This window comes from Brachionichthys hirsutus, chromosome 4, assembly GCF_040956055.1.
Source record: "Brachionichthys hirsutus isolate HB-005 chromosome 4, CSIRO-AGI_Bhir_v1, whole genome shotgun sequence".
Taxonomy (NCBI): Eukaryota; Metazoa; Chordata; class Actinopteri; order Lophiiformes; family Brachionichthyidae; genus Brachionichthys; species Brachionichthys hirsutus.
In genome coordinates this window covers 13,715,694-13,738,922 of record NC_090900.1, presented here as the reverse complement: position 1 = coordinate 13,738,922, position 23,229 = coordinate 13,715,694, and the positions used below count along the sequence as shown (strand labels likewise).

Sequence of the window (23,229 nt, the reverse complement as noted above, 5' to 3'; positions counted from 1 at the left end):
TATCTGATGGTTTGTTGTACAATCATTCACACCTACGGACATTTTACTGTAACAAGTTCAGCTAATTATCATGGTTTTGGTGGTGGGAGGAAGCCGGAGAACCCGGAGAGAACCCACGCAGACACGGCGAGAACCCCTCACAGAAAGGCCGCAAGTCGGATTCAAACCTGTGACCTTCTTGCTGTGATGCAACAGCGCTAACCACTGCGCCACCCTCCTCATATTTCATTTAGTTTACCCAAAAATTGCTTTGATTGAAATGGATTGATTTTCTGTGCACTTGGCATGAAGGCACCTTTTGAAATCAACAGGTTTTAACGCAAATAAATGTGAGCGGGCAGGAGGGAGAAACCGTTTAGGTGTTGAGCTGCACGCTTTTCTGCTCTCTGTCGGTGCACGATTAAAAGAGACGCTGACGTGGACCGTCGTTTATTCCTGGATTCCTGCGACTCCAGTTTACAGTGAGCTTCTCCTGCAGCATCTCCACACCCTGGTGATGAAGCATGTTCACATCTGGAAGTCGCTTGCTGGTCTAAAACACTCATATTTGTGTTCCACGGCAGTCTTGATGCAGCGTAGCTTTACTGGGTTGAAGAATATATAAAACAACTTGCTGAAGAAGGAGTTCTTGAATAGGATGCTGTAAACCTGCCGCCTCACAGAACGAGAGGACGTCCACAAGGCTCGGGTGAAATCATTCTGTAAGAATAGTGAGCAGCAGCATACGACTCACAACGACAACGTGCTACACTTCTAACCCGCCTGACGGTTTACTGCATTTGCATTTGTATCAGCATCATGTGAAGCAGCTCATCTCCAGACGTGGTTCAGGCGACGAGTCCAGAAGAGGGGCAGCGAGGGAGAGGCCGTTTCATTCAGTGACACCCCATCGTCGTGTTACACACGTCAGGCCCGTCGATATCACAGGCATCAAAGACTGCAATGAGCTACAGTCACCTAGCCTGTAGTAGTAGTGGTATTAGTATTTGTATTAGTATCAGTATCTGTATTATTATCAGTAGTAATATTAGTATCAGTATAAGTATTAGTAGTAGGATCAGTAGTAGTAGTAGTATCAGTATCAGTAGTAGTATCAGTATGAATACTGTGTTAGTATTATTACTAGTATTAGTATCAGTATTGTATTAGTATTAGTAGTATCAGTATTAGTGTAGTATCAGTATTAGTGTAGTATCAGTATTAGTATCAGTATTGTATCCGTATCAGTAGTAGTAGTATAGTAGTAGTATCAGTATCAGTATTAGTATCAGATCTAATCTATCTAATCAGAGATTAGAGCATCATTGAAGCGTGACTCGGGTGGAACGAATTCCTCTCCCGGCGTCGCATTCACGGAGCGCGTCTATCGGACCGGTGCGCGGCGGCTCGCTCCATAAAGCGGCGAGCGGCGACGCGGCTGGAACCGGAGCGCAGGAGCGGAGCGCAAATCCGTTCAGTGGGAGTCACAGCGCTTCGGCGTGCGTGTGCGTGCGTGACCGTGGAGGAGATCGTGGGCTGGTTCGGTGCGCAAAAAGGCGCGATTTGCATTTTACGCACAGGAAAGAGAGGCGCGGATCAACAGACAGCGACAGATTGCGTTTGGAATATTCCTGGTGAATTCTGGGAATGAATTCCCGGATCTCGTTTTCAGTCTCGGAAAACATTCCGCGCCTGGTTCGACTCGAGCAAGTGGCGGAGAAGCGTTTTGAAACTTTGGATGTTCGCGCACGGCAGCGCGTTTGGCACCGGGATCCTCTGCGTTCTGGAATTTAATCTAATTTGTTATTTTGCTGGATTTAATCTGACTTTCGGTCTTCAGCAGTAAAATGGATCCCGTGTTTAACATCACCGACGAGATCCTCGGCTCCAACGGCACCAATAACGGGACCGAGTACCGGAACCAATTCGTGCAGCCAGTCTGGAGAATCGTCCTTTGGGCCGTGGCGTACAGCTCCATAGTGATCGTGTCAGTGGTCGGTAATCTGACAGTCATCTGGATTATAATGGCGCATCAGCGCATGAGGACCGTCACCAACTATTTCCTGCTGAACTTGGCGTTCGCGGAAGCCTCCATGGCCGCCTTCAACACGGTGATCAACTTCGTCTACGCCGCGCGCAACGAGTGGTACTTCGGGCCGGCCTACTGCCGCTTCCACAACTTCTTCCCCATCGCGGCTGTCTTCGCCAGCATCTACTCGATGGCGGCCATCGCCCTGGACAGGTGAGCTGTGGGTGGACAGCAGTGAAAGGGTTAATGGCTCCAGACTCCTTGGGGTTCCGTCACAGTAAATATACGAAGGCATGATCCACCGGTGTCGCCACCGTGAACGCGTGGATTGAGTTTAGACCGTCGTTCTCCCACGGAACCCCACAGAACCCCACGGAACCCCACAGAACCCCACAGAACCCCACAGAACCCCACGGAACCCCACAGAACCCCACAGAATGCCACAGAACCCCACAGAACCCTACAGAACCCCACAGAACCCCACGGAACCTTACAGAACCCCACGGAACCCCACAGAACCACACAGAACCCCACGGAACCCCACGGAACCCCACAGAACCCTACGGAACCCCACAGAACCCCACAGAACCCCACAGAACCGCACAGAACCGCACGGAACCCCACAGAACCCTACAGAACCCCACAGAACCGCACGGAACCCCACAGAACCCTACAGAACCCCACAGAATGCCACATAACCCTACAGAACCCCACAGAACCCTACAGAACCCCACGGAACCCCACAGAACCCCACGGAACCACACAGAACCCCACGGAACCCCACAGAACCCCACAGAACCACACAGAACCCCACGGAACCCTACAGAACCCCACAGAACCCCACAGAACCCTACAGAACCCTACAGAACCCCACGGAACCCCACAGAACCACACAGAACCCCACGGAACCCCACAGAACCCCACAGAATGCCACATAACCCTACAGAACCCCACAGAACCCTACAGAACCCCACGGAACCCCACGGAACCCTACAGAACCTCACAGAACCCCACGGAACCCCACAGAACCCCACAGACACAGTGATCCCGTGCAACTAATCTGAAGGGATTGAAAAACAACCAAAAGCACGCGCGCGCAAACACACACACACACACACCTACACACACACCTACACACACACGCGCGCGCACACACACACACACACACACACACACGCACACACGCGCACAAAGACTAAATTCAATGATAAATGACAAGTCGACCGGCGTCCGAGTCAAACACCGTTAGCGCAAAATCCTGGCTAGAAAGGAGGAGCTTATTATTATTATTGCCTCATTATTATTTCTATTATGGTTATTATTCTCATTGCAACAGACACACGTTTCTTCTTCAGGAGACAAACATTGTTTACAAGTATTACAATACGCACACACACACACACACAGCGAACAGGTGCATGCTGGTTCTGCACAGGAAACAGCAGGACCTGCTCCTTTGTTGATGAAACTGAAGGCGCTGAAGGAGTCATATGATGGAAGCAGCTGTGACAATTCCTCCTCCCGCCTGCTGCTAGAGTTTTAGTTAACCTTCTCCACAACACCAAGGCCCTGAGGGGAATACACCACCGAACGGATACTTTCAAATTCAATTTAGTAAAAAAAAAAAAAGAAGGAAATTTGATCTGTGGCTTTAGCCGCCTCGTTATTGATCCCTGTGTCTCCTGGCCTCCTGGCGTTGGCAGCGACCAGCGGCGTTGTCCGGTCCTCTCCCGCTGCAGCTCCGTGTTAATGACGCGAGGTCATTTAAGTCATTCATGCACTCCTCCGTGTCTCATGATTAGGATAATTTGAAATGATTACTCACACACAGGGAAGTCATTTGACAGGAAGTCTCCATCTTTTCCCGTGTCAGACAGAAAGGAACCACATTCTGATCATCCAATAAAAAGGATCCAGAAAATGGAAAACTTCTAGATGCGGCGCTCTGTTTGGAAGGATCCTTTAGTTGTCTCAGGACGCAGGTGTGTGGCTGTGTGAATAATTACATCCGCAGGTTGTTCCATTTTAACTTTATGGCTCATCCAGAAATGTGAATTTTTGACACGTACATGAAAGATTGAAACTCTTCAGCCATCGAACAATACTTTCAGGTGTCGTTTGTTCAGGTAGACGTGATTTACTTTATTGCCACCGTTTCTCCTACAGTTACTGCAACGTGCAGATTGAAGTCATATTTCCAACGGGTGCATCTGTTAAAGTCTAAACCCCAAGACGAGCAGCAGCTAGCAGCCACCATAAAGCAGATAAACCATTGACGACAACAACAACTACGGGCGAGAGGCGGGGCCACGCAGAGACAGACAACCACTCACACCTACGCGCCATTTGTAGTGATCAATTCACCTAAGGTGCATGTTTTTGGAGGTAACCGGAGAACCCAGAGAGAACCCACGCAGACACAGGGAGAACATACAAACTCATCACAGAAAGGAATCGAACCCGGAAGCTTCCTGCTTGTGAGGCGACAGCGTGACCTGCACAACCATGCTGCCCTTGCTGGGGAGGAGCAGTCGCCCCCATGTGTTCACCATGAGAACATCAAGCAGGCCAGCTGGTTCTCTGCAGGGTTTCGTTAGGGTGGAGTGTTTGAGACGGACATTGGTAGCTGGTTCTGATACGCATGTTTCTTCACTCTAGTCTCTGCTCATTGCTATTCAGGCACATTGAATCAGAGGCGGAGCCTAACACATGACCAGGGTCTTCTCCTCCCCCCCCAGGTACATGGCCATCATCCACCCTCTGCAGCAGCGCATGTCCTCGACAGAGACCAGAGTGGTGGTGGGGGTGATCTGGTCTCTGGCCCTGCTCCTGGCCTTCCCTCAGTACTACTACTCCACCACGGACCAGCTCCCCGGCCGGGTGGTGTGCTACATCGACTGGCCCCAGTACAGCACGTGTGACTTCAGGAAGATGTGAGTGTCTCTGTGGACAGGTCATGTAGTCAGGAAGTTGCTGCTGCGGGACGCTGCTTGGGTTCAGTGTGATGTGTCTGTTTGTGCACTGTCTCCACTGAGAGAGGGGAATCCTTTTTGTGTCCAAGTCTCTTTTCTATGATTCTGCACAGCGGAGCATCAAGTTCTTTACACAGTAAGCAGCAAGAGGCTCCCGGAGAGACTCACTGTGATGCTCTGTTGGGCTGCTCTGGCAGCTCCCTGGAAGTCGGCCTTGGCTTGTCTCCGTCCCTCCAGATATCATCTTTCATTAAAATAGAATCCAAGGCCTTTCGTGTCCTACTCGACTAAATGCGAACAGGAATCGCATTCGCCTCCCCTCGCCTCGCCCCGTTATCTACAATCAAACATTCTTACAGGAGCGCCGTTGATCATTTTCTCTTTGAACACTGAAATCTTGATTCAGATAAACATCTGAAGCTGTTTTTGATCCTCCAAATCCTACAAGCTTAATGTTAAATCGTACAATTTCAGAACAGTAGCAACATGTAGAAATAGATAGCAGCTCCCAATAATACCTGTTTCTGGAATTGTGCCCTCTGTTAGAATAAAATATCACTAAATAATATCACTAAATGTGTTCAAACGCTGCGGCTTTTTAAAAAACCCAAGAGCATCTGGGAAAACTGTTTCTGCACTGCCTGCTTTACGCAACCTGGAGGCGGAATAAAAAGCACAACATTGATCTGGAAATGATTTCAATAACTATCAGTAGAACTGAACCCAAACGCACGACAGGAGAAGGCAAATCCAGAAACTGAGCTTTATTAATAGGCAGTCAGTAAAAACCAGCAGGCAAACAGGAACAGTTCTGATCCAGGAACAGCTCTGATCCAGGAACAGTTCTGATACAGGAACAGTTCTGATACAGGAACAGCTCTGATCACAGCTCGGTCCACTGTTCAGGCTGCCCGTCTGCTCTCTCCTCCCTTTCCTCCATGGAAATGTCATTTGTTGTGAACAGCAGCAATCTCATTGTTCATGATGTGGAAGCCTGCCGCTCTCATTACGTTTTAATGAGAGTATAATCAGTGACACTTCGGGGCTGAGCCAGAACACAGTAGTCAGTCTGGAGATGAAGGCTGACCCCAGACCAGCTCCCGCATGCTAGCCGCAGTCAGTGGGAGCTGGTCGTGTCTCGCAGGTCTGTAGAGGACTAGAACCCAATCATGTGGCGCTGTTCTCTGGTACTGCCTCCATTCTGGCATGGCTACAGCTGCAGGAGGTTCTACTGGTTTGGATCGGGTCCCAGCTGGACCGGGACCAACATCATGGTGCTGCAGCAGGTTATTTTAGTCCCGTCACCTGGAGGGTGGCTGTTTTTGCTGCTTCCTGTCATGGTGCAAAACATCCAGGGGGTAACTTCAAATGCCAGTCTTGAGCATTAAAGCATGACTTTACAGGTCTCCACTTCAGTCATGTGCAAAAACAAAAGTGAAATCTGCACAATGGCTGCCAGAATAAAACAATCAACCTCTCTTTGGACAATCTGCTGACTTCCCTCTGCTTGAAGAGCAATAACTGCTGCTTCCTATGGACATTGAGCGCGGTAGCGTCCTCACAGAGGTTTGAATTGGCTCTCTGTTCTAAACTGGATCAAAGTTCTAAAATCTAAACTTGTAAATTTACCTCGCGAAAGCAGCAAGGAATTAGAAAATTAACTCCACATCCTGGTCTTTTCAGCCAGAACAGAAATGTACCTTATCAAAGCCAAACTAGAACATCACTCGGAGAGCAGAGACCTCCTCCAAGCAGCTTGTTCCCCTCTTAACTGGATCTACACGTCCGCATGCTGATCTGGATCATCATCAAAATGTTCTAGATTGTTCTTGGTATCTTTATACACCAACTTTTTAACTGATTTTTGAAACCATAAATGGAATTTAATGGACGCTGAGAAGTTTAAATCAAAATCAACTGAAACTCCTCGGTCAAATCGGATTAAAGGAACAGTTCACCCCAGAGAGGAACTATTCCGTCAGCCATTTAGAATGTACCGAAAAGCTCTTCAGTTGTGTTGCTCACATGGGGAAAAAAAAAAAATCAATGCAATGTCTCGTTCCAAAAATGGTTTACTGTATTGACAAGCTTCTAACGCTGCAGCTCCAAGAAGGTAGCATCCAGCTAACAGCTATCTCAGCTAGCTTCACAGCTGAGCCAATAACGCTGACATCATCTCCTTCCATGACATTGAGCAGAAGGACGGGCATCTCGTTGGGGAAAAAGGATTATTACTTTTTATGTCTTTGGGGTGAAATGTTCCTTTGAAGTTTAAGAAGTTATTTGGCTCTGACTGAGGGCTCAATTTGGAACTGATGCAGAAATAATAAATCAATAGCCATATAGCATTTACTGGATCTATCCAAAAATATGCCGTCAGTTTGATGGATAGGAGCAGATGGTGTGTCGTCAACATCAGCAGTCCGGGCGAGTCGCTGCGTTTGAGGCTCACATGCTTCTGACTTCCTCTCATGATTCGTTTTCTGAGTTGGAAGCAGAACCCTCCAGCATGGGATGGAAACCATACATTAAAATATAGATTAAAATCCTCAATGTAAAAAGACACTTTGAGGCACAAGACGTGTCGTGTTTATCCTCATATGTGGGCTAGATGAGCGGTGAAGAGGGCTGCTTTGCCATCACGCCACCCACTACGACACTTTAATCATGCAAATGAGCAGAAGCCATCAGCTCGCTTTGAATTACCGGAGCTTCATTGTCCAAAGCAGCTGATTAAAGTAGCACTTCAGAAAGAAGAGGTGTCAGTTTCAGTATTCTTGTCATCTATCAGGAGATCCAGAGGTCTGACTACAAAAAGTGTTCTGAAAAACGGGACCGAAACGGGAAGTGATGATATGTATGACTGTTAAAACCATTGTTAATGTTCCCTCACGTGTTTCATGTAGCACACATCTTAGCTTATTCGGAATGTTACGCTGCAGCACACCTCCAAAACGGGACAGAGGTAACAAAAGCATTTTAAGGAATGGTCTCAGGAACGCTTTGGATAACTGATGCCAGTAAACACATCACTGCGTCAGCATCTACCGATGGAAGTTAGGAGCGCGTCTGTTTCCATGCTCTCTTTCATGCGAGGGCATCAGCTGCTCCAGATCATGTCGCACCTCTGGCTGCTCTAGAACTCTAGACTGGTGTGGAACGTAATGAACACTAAGCCTTTTTACTAGAGCGCTCCAGCAGGTCCAGACTGACGTCACGGTTCCCCTCTAAGCTCCTCAGGGTGGATGCAAATCACATTTCTGCTAGAACTTGGATCGCGGCAGCTTCCGTTTCCTGTGAATGGATTTTCCTCAGACTGGCTTCAGACGCTCTCGGTGGATTGGGCTTCGGTGCCTTCAGTGAACACTTTTAACAGTGGTTAATTACAGCGCTGCGGCACACATCTGGTCTTTTTAATTAAAGACCAGATTAGACTTTCCTGCATTTTTCTTCTGCTCTCATGTGAAAATAGAGGATGAAAAAAGCCCAGGTGTCACTAATGACATTAGTGACGGGCGGTTCCACTGAATTGTCCCAGCGAGTCAACGAGGACGATGACGCCCATCGCCGTGTCCCAGATGCATACTAATGTGAAGTCGATCTGGACGTTGCAGTGGGAAAGTGAAAGATGCTGAGAAGACGTGCTTTTAGCGGGTGCTGATGGGGGGTTGCTCTCCGCAGTGGGATTGGGTTGGCCTGTGCATTTATTGCATGATGAATAAAGCGGCTCTCTGACCGCACAAATGTCCGGCCTGCTGGCCCTGGCAGAGACGTGTCCTCTAGTGACTTCATACTGTCATTTTCGCGTGTTCTAAACGTTCTGCTGGGCTGAGGTGGAGAAGCTGATGCGTGCCGGAGCAGAACTCATGCAGGGTTCTTATGGGTCATTCATGTCAGGGCTTCATCACAGAGGCAATTCCTGTACAAACATCCAGATGCAACTAAAGCATGGACGACAAGATGGAATTATGCAGAAAGGGGATTTTTGTGTTTGTGTATTTGGCTTAATGGACGAAAACAATAATATCAGTGCTGAGGATTTGGTTTCAGCCTCTACAGAGTGGAACATTTTTAGTTAAGCAACAAAAGTGACAGTTCACCCTAATTCCTGTGTAACATTTGAGTAAACGCATTTAAAGGTCCCATATTCTACCCTTTTTCCACAAGTTAATGCAGTTCCCAGACACTTATGTGAAATATCTGTTCCAGTCTTTGGTCAAAATATCAAACAGATGCTGCAGGACAGCGTCCGTCATTTCTGTCTCAAACAGCTCCGTCAGAAACGCTCCAAACCCAGAAGCAAAAGTACGTTCATATAGCGAGCACGCCCGCAGCAGCGCTACCATGGTAATGAGACGTGAGGGACATTTTGAGCACACGCAAAAACATTTTTGGCAATTTTTGCCAAAACATTAGCACAAAAAGTAAAGTAAAGTAATTCTTCTTCTACACACGCGGCGCGATGACGGCAATAAACTCAGGACGGAATAAAAATGCTTTGAATCCTCCATACATCCAGGGAGGCGCCTCCCGGACGCCTAAATAAGATGCCCGAGTCACCTCATCTGGCGTCTCTCAGCGGCTCGACTCGGCGCTTCGCCCGGATGGCGGAGCGTCTAGCCCGATCTCTAAGGGAGAGCCCAGCCAGCCTACAGAGGAAGGTCATTTCAGCCGCTTGTACGCGCGGCCTTGTTCTTTCGGTCACTACCCAAAGCTCGTGACCACAGGTGAGGGTAGGAATGGAGATCTTCACCCCGACGGATCGGCGCTGCGTCGGCAGTAACGCGGACGCTGCGCCGATTTCTATCTCTGTCTATCTCCCGCTCCATAAAGCATCTCATACGAAGTTTTTACCACACACTAAAATGTTTTTGCGCATGTTTGCCGGAACATTACCGCCAAAAATAAACTTTATATGCCGTAGAGCGAGGACGGGCAGAGCGCAGACACGGACGCACGCAGGTCTTTTGTGCACGTTTGCGTCTCCTGGCGTCAGAAGGGGCGCAAACGTGACGTGTTTCAGGAGGTGACTACAACCTACCCAAACTACGAAGGATTGACTGGATGGTTTATTTTGCCGTTTTGGGGTTGATAAGGACCCAAAAGCACCATAATAGTGTAGAAACATGGGGAAAGTGAGTTTATCATAATATGTCCCCTTTAATGTTTTTTATTATTGACTAGACGACATTAGTTGTGCGGAAAGTCGTGTCGTGCTGGTCAGCTTGAGGCCATTTATTTTCTTCATAGCTGCACAAATGACTGTTTGATATCGTCTTTGGTTTGCGTTTGATCTGCTCTGGCTGTTTGATGTTGCTTCAAAGATAACAACAGAAATATGAAAGCCCACATCCTGATTCATGCACGGAGACAGGACAGCACTCCCAGAGCTTTAATGTCGAGATGGGAATCAGAAAAGGACGTGTGACCGGCTCACGAGGAAAGAAAATGAAGAGGAAACTGGATTCAGTAAACAACTCTGGGGCATTCGGATGACCTCGACTTTGCAGATATGATAGACATGAACTTCATTTTCTCCTCAATGCAGCAGAGACAGATGGCGATAAAGAATGAAAGCAGCAGCCCCGTCTTCGCGCGCAGCGCTCCCTGGAGGAGGCAGGAGCTTTCACTTATCTAGCAGAGCTGTGGACACCACAGGCAGCTATTATTGAGCTCGATCAATAACCCATGCTTCAGGAGACAGAAACATCTGGCAGATTGACACCAAGATGAAGCCATCGACTCAGATTCAAAGGACAACAGGGACTCGTGTTGGACACACCCACTGAAAACCTGCCACAAAATCGATGTGTGAGTGTGCACCGCTGGAGGTTTGGGTGCAGCAGCCGTAGATAGGTGGAGCAGCAGCCGTAGATAGGTGGAGCAGCAGCCGTAGATAGGTGGAGCAGCAGCCGTAAATAGGTGGAGCAGCAGCCGCAGATAGGTGGAGCAGCAGCCGTAAATAGGTGGAGCAGCAGCCGTAGATAGGTGGAGCAGCAGCCGTAAATAGGTGGAGCAGTAGCCGCAGATAGGTGGAGCAGCTGCCGTAGATAGGTGGAGCAGCAGCCGTAGATAGGTGGAGCAGCTGCCGCAGATAGGTGGAGCAGCAGTTGTAGATAGGTGGAGCAGCAGCCGCAGATAGGTGGAGCAGCAGCCGCAGATAGGTGGAGCAGCAGCCGCAGATAGGTGGAGCAGCAGCCGCAGATAGGTGGAGCAGCAGCCGCAGATAGGTGGAGCAGCTGCCGCAGATAGGTGGAGCAGCAGCCGTAGACAGGTGGAGCAGCTGCCGTAGATAGGTGGAGCAGCAGCCGTAGACAGGTGGAGCAGCTGCCGTAGATAGGTGGAGCAGCAGCCGCAGATAGGTGGAGCAGCAGTTGTAGATAGGTGGAGCAGCAGCCGCAGATAGGTGGAGCAGCAGTTGTAGATAGGTGGAGCAGCAGTTGTAGATAGGTGGAGCAGCTGCCGCAGATAGGTGGAGCAGCAGCCGCAGATAGGTGGAGCAGCAGCCGCAGATAGGTGGAGCAGCAGCCGCAGATAAGTGGAGCAGCAGCCGTAGATAGGTGGAGCAGCAGTTGTAGATAGGTGGTGCAGCAGTTGTAGATAGGTGGAGCAGCAGCCGTAGATAGGTGGAGCAGCAGCCGTAGATAGGTGGAGCAGTAGCCGTAGACAGGTGGAGCAGCTGCCGTAGATAGGTGGAGCAGCTGCCGTAGATAGGTGGAGCAGCAGTTGTAGATAGGTGGAGCAGCAGTTGTAGATAGGTGGAGCAGCAGCCGTAGCCGTTGATCTTTCTTGTATTAAATGCACTTAATCTCAAAGCAATCTATTAATATTTATTGGATTTGGATAAAAGAGTTGAAAATTGATTGACTTGAGTGCATGCTGTGACATGAAGAGAAATTCGTTGGTTTTTATGCAATCAAACAAAAAATGGGTTTGCAACCCAAAAAAAGATTTGCAAGACCAATATTATCTATCAACATCATGCTTTTTGGATACAAATCTTTTTTTTGGCTGCAAATCAACTTCAAGCTTGTGGGCGGGTCCTCCTCTGAACGATGTCCCGCCCTTTTAGGATCACACAGTGTGTCTGTGGTGAATTAATGAATAATTAGCTAAATACTGACACTGTCAAATGTAAATATTTCCTGAAGACATGACATTTATGGTCTAACTGCCAGCCTCACATTCGTAATTAAGATAAGAAGCACGATCGTTCTCGGTCTTCTGGCACACTAACGCTCATGAATTCAACACGGAGTAACTTTTTCATTTTGCTGTTTGCTGGGGACTAAGTGGTGGGAGGTGGACAAATGGATTCACAGCTCAATAAGGAAATACCTGCTGCCAAATGAGTTTACAACCAACATTAGTCTGTAGCACGGTGGAAAACAGTCATGACTCGTAGCCATTTTGGACCGAATTAACCTGCGTCCATGAAACTTTACCTTTATTCCACGCAGACATCCAGTCTGGGGAGTGTCTTTCTTCTCATTATGGAGTTCTCTTTAAAACAAAACCCCAGAACATGCAGTATTATTGGACTTACTTTACATCTTAGTTAGATGAAGCCAGACCTAACAGGCTGTTACTGCTCGTTTTGTTTTTTGTGAGGGGGAGAATGGATCCAAGGATGTACCCCTGCTACAGGTCCCACTTCCATCTCCCTTCACTTTACTTCATATGATTTGTACACGATGTGTCTTGTAGGTACTACGTGTGTGTGGCCATCCTGCTCTACGTCCTGCCTCTGCTGGTGATGGGTTGTGCCTACCTGGTGGTGGGACTGAGCCTCTGGGCCAGTGAGATCCCTGGAGACTCGTCTGACCGTTACAAGGAGCAGCTGACTGCCAAACGTAAAGTAAGCTGTGTTTTAGATGGCAGACCAAACATTTGGGATTATGACTAGTACTACTACTGTACGTTCTTCTTGTCCCGTGAGTCGTTGCCACAGCAACCCAACATTCTCCACTTCACCCTGTCCTTTGCATCGTCCTCCCCAACACCAGCCACGCTCATGTCCTCCCTCACTACGTCCATGTATCTTCTCCTGGGTCGTCCTCTAGTCCTGTTCCCTGGCAGTTCCATCCTCAGCATCCTTCTACCGATATAGTCCCTGTCTCTCCTCTGGACATGTCCAAACCATCAAAGTCTGGTCTCTCTGATCTTGTCTCCAAAACGTCTAACCTTCACTGTCCCTCTTATTGTCTCAATTTTCAATTTCAATTCAATTCAATTTCTGGTTTATTTGAATATGGACAAATACAAAACATAGACACATGTAGCATAGGTATCCGATGTTTGCATTATAGCGCTTATAGCTAAAGCTAATTTGCAGCACTTGTCCATAGTGTCTCATTTCTAATCCTGTCCAACCTGGTCACTCCCAAGGAGAACCTCAGCATCTTCATCTCATCCACTTCTAGCTTCGCCTGCTGTCTTTTCCTCAGAGACACTGTCTCTAAGCCGTCCATCATGGCTGTCCTCACCACTGTCTTGTAGACCTTCCAAAGGACAGGGTGAAGTGGAGAAGGTTGGGTTGCTGTGGCGACCCCTCACGTGACAAGCAGGAAGTACAGTAGTAGTAGTGAGTGTACACCGAGATAAGGCTGCTGTGTGTCCTGCAGGTGGTGAAGATGATGATCGTGGTGGTGTCTACATTTGCCATCTGCTGGCTTCCCTTCCACATCTTCTTCCTGCTGCATCAGTTCTTTCCTGACATGTTTGAAGAGAGGTTCATCCAGCAGGTTTACCTGGCCATCATGTGGCTGGCTATGAGCTCCACCATGTACAACCCGATCATCTACTGCTGCCTCAATGACAGGTTAGGCTCCACACACACACACACACACACACACACACATACACACAACGACCAGGAAGTAGGATGTGTGTGATCAGGGGTCTGTGTTTTCTCTCTTATCTATTTCCAGTAATTTCTCTAATAATAATGATTAAAAAATAACCCATTGCTAAAAAACCAACAACAACAACCCCATAATGGCCGAGGCTCAGCACGTTCTTGTAATTAAGACACTGCAGCCTCTGAAAGGGGGACATTTTGGATTCCATGTTAAAAATTTCCGAAAATCTCTGCTTCACAGACTGTGTGTTTGCTTGTGACAGAAGTGGCACAACAACAGGATCATTTTCACAGCGTCACTTTGAATGAGGACAGACATGTAAAGACAAACAAAAATAGATGTAAAGACAAACAAAAGACATGGATACACAAAAAAAGACATGGAAACACATGTAAAGAAACAAAAATAGACGGAAAGACAAACAAAATACATGGATACACAAAAAAATGCCCTCTGCTGAACTCTAATGCAGGATAGTCCTTAACTACTGTCAGCGTGCAGGACGGAGATCAACAGTCAATATGATGAAACCATTCAGTGCATATAAAGGCCAGAAACAACATGTGTAGAAATATAAACTAGTCATTACATTTGAAACAAGCAGGAATCCATCAATAACCTTCAAACCCCTGCTGAGCCGTGTCTGAGGAGCTGAAATGAGGGGGTGACGTGGATGGACTCAAGCTGAAGGACTTCACTGATACAGTTACACGAACGTGTGTCTGAGTCTCTGTAACCAGGGCAACGGTGACGCCGCCGTGGATGATCGTAATTATATGAATAATACGTAGTTTTATTTAGCATTGTCACTGCTTGACTAAGCGCCAGCTCTCTGGCTCTTGTAGTGAACTGAACATTTGTCTGTAGAAACAAGAATTTCCTTCTATTAAATAAGGTAAAAAGTAAAAAGGGAGGATTCATCTTGACTCCAGGGCAAAACAACTATATGTGGAACTTGAATCTTAATAAATGTCAGTCGGTTGTCACCGATTGACATAACAAGACTTTAAGGATTCGGGTTAGAGAGACAGACGGCACAACCTATTGGAGGTTGACTATTGAAGTCTTCCCAGGGAACTTCTGCAGCTCTTACAGGAAGCTGCAGCTCTCATGCAGATTCACGGCCCATAAACACCAGGACCTGATGGAACTGATAGGAGCAGCGTTGCTGACTTGTCTCTCTTTGTGTTGCTTTGTAGAACATGCCAGAGACTCAGACTTGTTCGGGTCTGGTGGGACTAATTTGTGCTTTGCCCACGCAGGTTTCGTGCTGGTTTTAAACAAGCCTTCCACTTCTGCCCCTGCGTCCCCCGAGGCTCTTACGAAGGCCTGGAGCTCCGGTCCACTCGCTACCTTCAGACCCAGACAAGTGTTTACAAGGCCAGCCGGATGGAGTCTACGGTGTCTACTGTTCATATTGGGGAGGGCATGGAGCAACCCAAGATCAAGGTGATGGCAGATCCAGGCCCAGCCCGGGCTGCCACGGCAGTCAGACCACATAGCTCCTCACTGGACCTCACCTCAAATGGGTCTTCATCCCGGAGCATCTCCAAAACCGTATCAGAGACATCCGGTTTCTACTAGTAGCAACCTGCAGGATTAGAGCTCAAGTGTTGTTGAGGGAGTCGACTGTTCACATTGCTGCTCTTGCCAGAGTGTGTCGCTGCTAAAGCACATGTGTGAATGTTTGTGAGTTTGATGTGCTCACTGGAACATCATAAAGTTCCCTGAGCTCTGTCGTATCCCACAAGGCCCTTGTATGAAGTTCTGATAATGATCTCCTCCCTTTAGAAAGCTTGCTCAGTGCTCAAATTCTCTCAGTACAGAATGATGGTTGACACAGCCGCATTCACACAATGTGTGTGACTTCACACTGTCTATTTTGGAGTGGAGCTATAACATGAGGCCGGTGTGTTATGAACACGTAGCTCCTCATTCAGTCAGGGGGTGTTCTCTGCAAAGAGACCGTGCTTGGAGACCTTTCAGGAAATTATTTAACCCTTTAGCGGAGAAAACCAGAACAAACCAGAAAAAACTCTCCACAGAAGAGAAGATGGGGGAAAAAGAGCAGCAAAGCAGAAACAGTGTGTGTGTCTTTGTGTGAAATGATCAGACTGCCAACTCTAGCTCCCCGATTGATCCGATGGCCAAGAGGGTCTCACTGAAGGACTACTTTAGGCTTGTCCTGAATCAGAATAGTTTAATAATCCCACAGGGAAATGATATCAGCAACAATCCTCCACCCAACAAAGAAACAGAATAATTAACAGGATGTACATATTTCAGATAAAGACAACAATAATATATACAAATACTTAACAGTAATATAAGTTTACCATGATGCATCGTATACATTAAATGACACAGAAACAAATCACTCAAGACCCAGATCTCTCGGCCGGGATGTACATATTTCAGATAAAGACAACAATAATATATACAAGTACTTAACAGTAATATAAGTTTACAATGATGCATCGTATACATTAAATGACACAGAAACAAATCACTCAAGACCCAGATCCCTCGGCCGGGTCCAGGAAAAGGAAGGTTACAAACTGTCTCAACCCCCGACAGTCTTCGCTCGACAACAGAAACACGCAGCTTGTACTGCAGTATGCTTCTTCATACAGCAAGCTGTGCCGATTGGCTATCGGTTTTAATAAATTTCTGCCTTATATCATGATAAACAAGTTTCAGTTGGGAGATTTAATTCATAGTTTGTCTGTTTATTTCCAAGACTTTCCTAAATGAGTTCAAAGTAATTAATGGACTGATGCCAGAATGTTTTAGTGCAAATATCCTGGGGTGAGCTTAATGACTAAATCCTCCACATTTACATATTTGCTGTGTGTGGAAGAAACTAAGGCAGTGTCACTTCAGTGTATCACACACACACACACACAGGACAAGAAATAAAACGTGCATTTAGTGGAGTCTTGATGAAGTGTAGTGAAGTTTTGGGATTCAGTATTGTCACTAGAATTAGATTATCAGACATCTATAATGTGTTAAATTGATATGGAAATACTGTGCAGTGTGCATGCAGAGAGTCACATCAAAGCTGCAACCATCACAATGAAGCGAGTCACAGCAGTCACATCAAAGCTGCAACCATCACATTGAAGCGAGTCACAGCAGAGTCACATCAAAGCTACAACCATCACAATGAAACGAGTCACAGCAGAGTCACATCAAAGCTGCAACCGTCACAATGAAGCAGTCACATCAGAGTCACATCAAAGCTACAACCATCACAATGAAACGAGTCACAGCAGAGTCACATCAAAGCTACAACCATCACAATGAAACGAGTCACAGCAGAGTCACATCAAAGCTACAACCATCACAATGAAGCGAGTCACATCAGAGTCACATCAAAGCTACAACCATCACAATGAAACGAGTCACAGCAGAGTCACATCAAAGCTACAACCATCACGATGAAGCGAGTCACATCAGAGTCACATCAAAGCTACAACCATCAAGCTGCAAGCCACCAAGGAAACTGAAGCTTGACTTGAACAAACAAAATAAATAGTTTCCAATTCCTCACTGTTCTCTCATCACATTTGTGCATCAGTCTTGGTTTGAATAGAAAATTATTATTCTTTTCACCTCTTTAGTTTTTTGCACCAAGTTGATCAGATTATTAATGCAATTCAATTCAATTCAACTTTATTTATATAGCGCTAGATTACCACACAAAGTTATCTCAAGGCACTTTACAGGAGTAGCAGGGAAAGACCTGCAGGGAAAGACAGAACCCAACTTGATCCACAAGAGCAAGCACTTTGGCAACGGAGGCAAGGAAAAACTTCCCTTTAACTGGCAGAAACCTTGGACAGAACCTCAGACTCATGGTGGACGGCCATCTGTCTGGACTGGCTGGGTTGAGAGAGAGAGAGCAGAAGCAGACAAAACAAATTACAACACCAGTAGTACACAGCAGCAGGTCGGCCAGGTACTACTGCGTTAATATTCTTGTATCTTCATCTTGAAAAGATGGCAGCTTTTCCTGTGGGGTCCTTGTGAGACTCCTGTTCTATTGAATGTGACGTGACGTTCTGTATTAGTGTTGTTATCTTGGATGAACCAGCCCATTGTACCGTGTGCAGCGTCGCAGCATATGGGACTGGGGGGGTCTCCGGAGAACGATGCTGATGCATGCTTTTACAGTTTTTAAGTGTGTGAGTATTTGCATCGCCGTGCATCAGCATCGCTTCCTCCTCATGGGAGTCGCGTTCAACAGCCAAACTGTAACCCGAGGGAAGGCCGAGGTTCAGTGTCTGCATGCGGGTCAATCCGGGGGCACCGAAATATCCACAAATGGGGTTTTGTTTTATTCTCCTGTGCTTTAGTTTGAAATAAAACTTACGGGCAATATTTGATGTTAAAAATACTCCATGCATGCTGAAAATGCTGCTTTTAGACTTGTTGTCTCCGTAAATCCTCGCTGCAGTCTTTCTTGTCCTTCAGGAAATGAAATGAAAGTCATGAATAGAATTATTGTTATCTTAAATAATGCGCATCATAATGAAATGATGTTTTTGGAGACGGCCAAGCCAAACTCAACTCCCAGCCCAGGAAATAGAGGGAGAACGATGTCGGCGGTTGAAATCCAGGCCCCATCAGCGCCGACAGATCCACTGAACAAAGCAGACATCTGGACACAGCACTGCACTGGGTGATGCCCCTTTATCTTTATTACAATGAGCACGCTGACTCCAGCTAATCATAAAGAACTGTAACATGTACGTCTTGCTGCTGCGTAGAACAAGCCAGCGTGCATCAATATGCAGCTAAATCTGTCCCCGGGTGATCTTTACTCCTGTTGGACTTTTAATCACTCGATGGTGCGGTAAAAGAAGTGAAAGCTTCGACTGGAATTTAAAGATTTACTACTTGTTGTTGAAAACAAAGAAGTCTGTGAAAATAAATCTGGGTTTGTTAACAGTAAGAAAAAATATTTCACAGCCTTATTCTTGAAAATGTAGACCTCAGCTTTGATGTAAATGTTATCACTACTACTACTAGTACTACTGTACTTTCTTCTTGTCCCATGAGGGGTTGGCACAGCAAATCAACGTTCTCCACTTCACCCTGTCCTTTGCATCGTCCTCCCTCACTACGTCCACGTATCTTCTCCTGGGTCGACCTCTAGTCCTGTTCCCTGGCAGCTCCATCCTCAGCATCGTTCTACCGATATAGTCCCCGTCTCTCCTCTGGACATGTCCAAACCATCAAAGTCTTGCCTCTCTGACCTTGTCTCCAAAATGTCCCTCTTATTGTCTCATTTCTAATCCTGTCCAATCTGGTCACTCCCAAGGAGAACCTCAGCATCTTCATCTCCTCCACTTCTAGCTCCGCCTCCTGTCTTTTCCTCAGAGCCACTGTCTCTGAGCCGTCCATCATGGCTGTCCTCACCACTGTCTCTAAGCCGTCCAGCATGGCTGTCCTCACCACTGTCTTGTAGACCTGTCCCTTCGTCCTATCACAGAGCACACCTGATACTTTCCCCCACCCGTTCCAGCCTGCCTGCACACGATTCTTCACCTCCTTTCCACATTCTCTCCATCACTCTGCACTGTTGACCCGAGGTACCTGAAGTCCTCTCCCTTCTTTACGTCTATTCCTTGTAGCTCCACTGTCCCCCCCTGGGACCTTCTCATTTACACACATGTACTCGGTTTTACTCCTGCTCACCTTCATTCCTCTCTTTTCTAGAGCAGACCTCCACTTCCCTAGATTCTCCTCTACCTGCTCTCACTGCAGTAAATGTAGTAGATGTTTTTACTGTGATATCCAACTGGTCATGTAGTACTTCAAATCATTCAGGATTCAGAGATACAATTCCTGCTGTGCCGACTTCAAATGTACATAATCTCTGAAATATCCTTAAAGGTCAAACTCCTTTTGACCTTCACAGTCAGCATTTCATTTGAACCTACAATAAAAAGCCAACGAGTCCTCAGACACATTCCTTAACGTCCACTTTGATGTTTGGCTTGTTCTGTCACGCTGACTTATTTCTGAAGAAAGTACATTTTATGGGGGTGTGCTTGGGGGGCCTGTGCTTCCGGGGGGGCTGTGCTCGTGTCCCTGCTTCCATTTTGTATTCCCGTGCTAGAGTTTTTATGCGTTTAAATTTAGCATATCAATTCAAGTGCATGCTATTCAAGAAAATGAACAACTCCAATGTGACAGTGCATCTCGTCTGTTTTGTCTATTTCAAGTAAAAATAACAAATAAATAAATGTATGTGTTTTAAAGTGGCTGTGTTGGCTTCAACTTATTTTTCAAAACTGTTAGGCTCTGGCTTGATACGAAGCAACCGGAACACAAAGTGCTGAACAGAATCTGGAATGTCTGGAGAGAGGAAAGGCCACAGAAAGTTTACTTTGCAGATGTGCAGCGGCTCACTCTGAATCCTGCAAAGATAACAGCATAGACTTTACACTAAATTACAATATGATCAGGATTCAGCCAAAAAAAAAACAGGCAGACAAACCCAGAGGAGCAGGCTAACAGACAAAGATCCAAAAACAAGCAGGGCAGGTACACGTGAATCGGAATCAGGTTTAGAGTGCTGGCGAGTGGGAACAAGTCACTGACAACCTGGCAGAGAGCAGGGGACTGAGCAGAATATAAATGCAGGGGGGCTGATGAGGAGACGAGCAGCAGGTGTCCAGAGCAGCACAGGTGATGTGGAGGAGCTGATGACGGGCGTGGCAGGCAGGCAGAGCAGAATGACTTTAGCAGGAGGGCGGAGCTACGCGGAGCAGGAAGCTCTGGCCGGGTTCCTGACACCTATATGCTGCATATTGGAAGTGGTAAAGAAAAACATCAAACATCTTTCGAGTCTGATTTAAAATATTCTCAGTACATTGTTCCCTCTTCATCACTGGCCACAAAGAAACTCATCACAGCAGGAAGTTGGGAAGTGACGATAATAAATTGCCCCCATGGAGGACTCAGACCCAAATGGATGCTGGAGTGGAGGTGACAAGTTTGAAGTGCTTTACAAGGGGAAAGTGTGGCAGCAGGCATCAGAAGGGGGGGGGGGGGGGTGCTGTGCTTCTAGTTCTGAAGCACAGCACAACAATCAAAAGAAGCATCAGAGTCCAGCAGCCGTCTCCAGCTGATTGGAGCAGCCAAACGGCGTCATAAGAACAACAATCCAGCTGACAGACAGAGGAGCATAGAACAAAATCATTCATCATCTGATCCATAATGGAGACGAAAAAACAGAAAGAAGCCTGGCAGCCTGGCTGGATCAGCAGTCAGCAGAGACTTTCTGCTGGGAGACAGAATGCATCAACATTGTATGCAGGATAGTTTGTTCCACAGGAAATTCATTTTGAAAACATCATGTGAATTGATCTTTATTTGTAACAGCGTTACAAAGACCTTTCATCAAAACGGAAATGTGCTATGAAAAATACCAGATGTTTTAAAGGGAACACTGGCAAGACATCAAAACATTTTCATGTTTTATTGCAACTTGGGGCCTAAAAAATATCCACCGGAAACATAATACTGTGTCTCTCTGAAAACAACAAGGTTCTCGCACTAAAAATAAAATCATTCTCGACATGAGACAATAAGAACCTGCCAGGAGTGTCGAGGAGAGCGTTTGTGACCAGCAGAGAGGAGAAACCTGAAAGGATAATGATTTCTACTTTCACTGAGCCTTCCTAAATGTCAGGAGGCGTGGCATAAAATTCTCTAGTTAATAAGCGGAGCTGCAGAGTTGTATTTGCGGTCCAAACCGCAATACAACTCTGGTGGAAGGCAGAGCACTGCCGAGGTGCCCTCGAGCAAGGCGCCATGCCCCCCAAACGGCTCGAGGTGCGCTGATCATGGCGGTGCCTTCACCCCATGCCCCCTCCGCATGCTGGGGCCCCCATGCGTGAGGGCATGTGTGTGGCTGTTTCAAGGGGCCTGTTGTACTTGGGTGTAAACGCAATTTCGTTGTGTGTTTGGAGTGTAGCAGTTGCGAAACATTACAATGACCAAAATCAAGGCTTTCTTTCTTCTCTCTCCCAGCACAATCTCCAAAGGACGACGCACAGACACCCCCCAAACACAGAACAAGAAAAGAAAGTGCCTGCATGCACTAACCTCTCCTGTCTTCCAGATCCTCCTCGTGCAGTCGGCTCATTCTGGTCACCTGTGCTCCTATAGGCTCACCTGCAGCTAATCACTCATCAGCCCTACCTCCACATATACCCAACTCAGACACCACACCCCTGCCAGGTTGTTAGTGATGTTTCCTACCTTCAAGCGTTCAAAATTGCTCTCCCGTGTTTCGACCCTGCCTGATTCTTGGATTCCGTCTCTTTGCCTGCCCCTATCTGGACTGACAACCCGGTAACGAACAGTAAAGCTCAGTTTCTCGATATCCCTGCTATTGTTGTGCTTTAAGGTTCTTACCCGCCTTGGGCCGTGACATTTGATTTGAATTGAATGAGCCCTGCAGCTTGTCCAAGGTGTACTGTACTCGTTGGTGACACGTCAAAATAAAAGTGATGCCTCTTTCCCATCGTTCAAGAACTGTTATTTACTGCCATCTAGTGTGCAGTTATTTCCTTTTCACTGGATTCAATTCATCATCTCTATCCCATTTTAAACACTCATCTTTCAGTGTTCTGTGAAATAAATTTATCAGCAGAAACAAGTAAACTCAGAGAAGAATATTTAGACTGAGTCATCTTTAAGAATACAAATCAGGACAAGCACTGATTATATTTGGCTTTGCATAATATTCATACACGTTATTGTGTCGTTAAAAATGTAGTATTTGTACGAAGTGTTTTCCGGGAGTAGCCCAGAGCTTTGATTTCAGTGCTGTAAAAACATCTGCAGCAACAAGACACAGCTGGCAGGACCCGGAAGCGCGTGACCATTTTAGGAGAGTAAAAGTAAAATCTAACAGATTTTCCATGTAAGAATTAGATTCGTTAAAATTAACATGACATAAAGGAATAAAAGTTCATACAAAAAAAAGGAGCGGCCGAAAAATATGATATACTTTGCTCGCGACCCCGCCCCCGAGTTGCTACAATAGCCTCATGGTTTACGTCATGACGTCACTTTGTAACGTAATCTGTTTGGCGCAAAAATTCGAAATCTGAACAGGAAGAGAACGCTAGCTCCTCTGGGTTCGAGTGCCGCACTGCGGATTATAATCCGTCACGAGAAGCAACCTTCGGATTTGAGTATCGTGAGGTACGTTGGGTGAACCGAGGAAGGTTGTTGTTGTACGGCTGTCGGAAGCCAGTCCGCGAACAACATTAGTGACCGTAAGTTAGCTAACGCTAGCGTTGTGATGCTAACGCTAAACTAGCCAGCGCTAGTCTTCTGTTGACTTGTATCGGAAGATGGC

General features: G+C 46.8%; 1 protein-coding gene across 1 annotated transcript; it reads left to right on the top strand.

The window, feature by feature from the left end:
• The first annotated feature begins 1,826 nt into the window (after window positions 1-1,826).
• On the top strand, window positions 1,827-15,425 carry tacr1a (tachykinin receptor 1a). The gene is made up of 5 exons (XM_068760916.1): window positions 1,827-2,221; window positions 4,747-4,941; window positions 12,688-12,838; window positions 13,605-13,801; window positions 15,104-15,425. The coding sequence occupies exons 1-5, from the start codon at window positions 1,827-1,829 to the stop codon at window positions 15,423-15,425; spliced, it is 1,260 nt and encodes a 419-aa protein (XP_068617017.1).
• Window positions 15,426-23,229: the final 7,804 nt, after the last annotated feature.

Excerpts from the sequence above, each read along its gene's own strand:
- tacr1a (XM_068760916.1), top strand. The coding sequence starts at position 1,827 with ATGGATCCCGTGTTTAACATCACCGACGAGATCCTCGGCTCCAACGGC. Across the intron at positions 4,942-12,687 it reads ACGTGTGACTTCAGGAAGAT|GTACTACGTGTGTGTGGCCA; the intron begins GTGAGTGTCTCT and ends TGTGTCTTGTAG. Across the intron at positions 12,839-13,604 it reads AGCTGACTGCCAAACGTAAA|GTGGTGAAGATGATGATCGT; the intron begins GTAAGCTGTGTT and ends TGTGTCCTGCAG.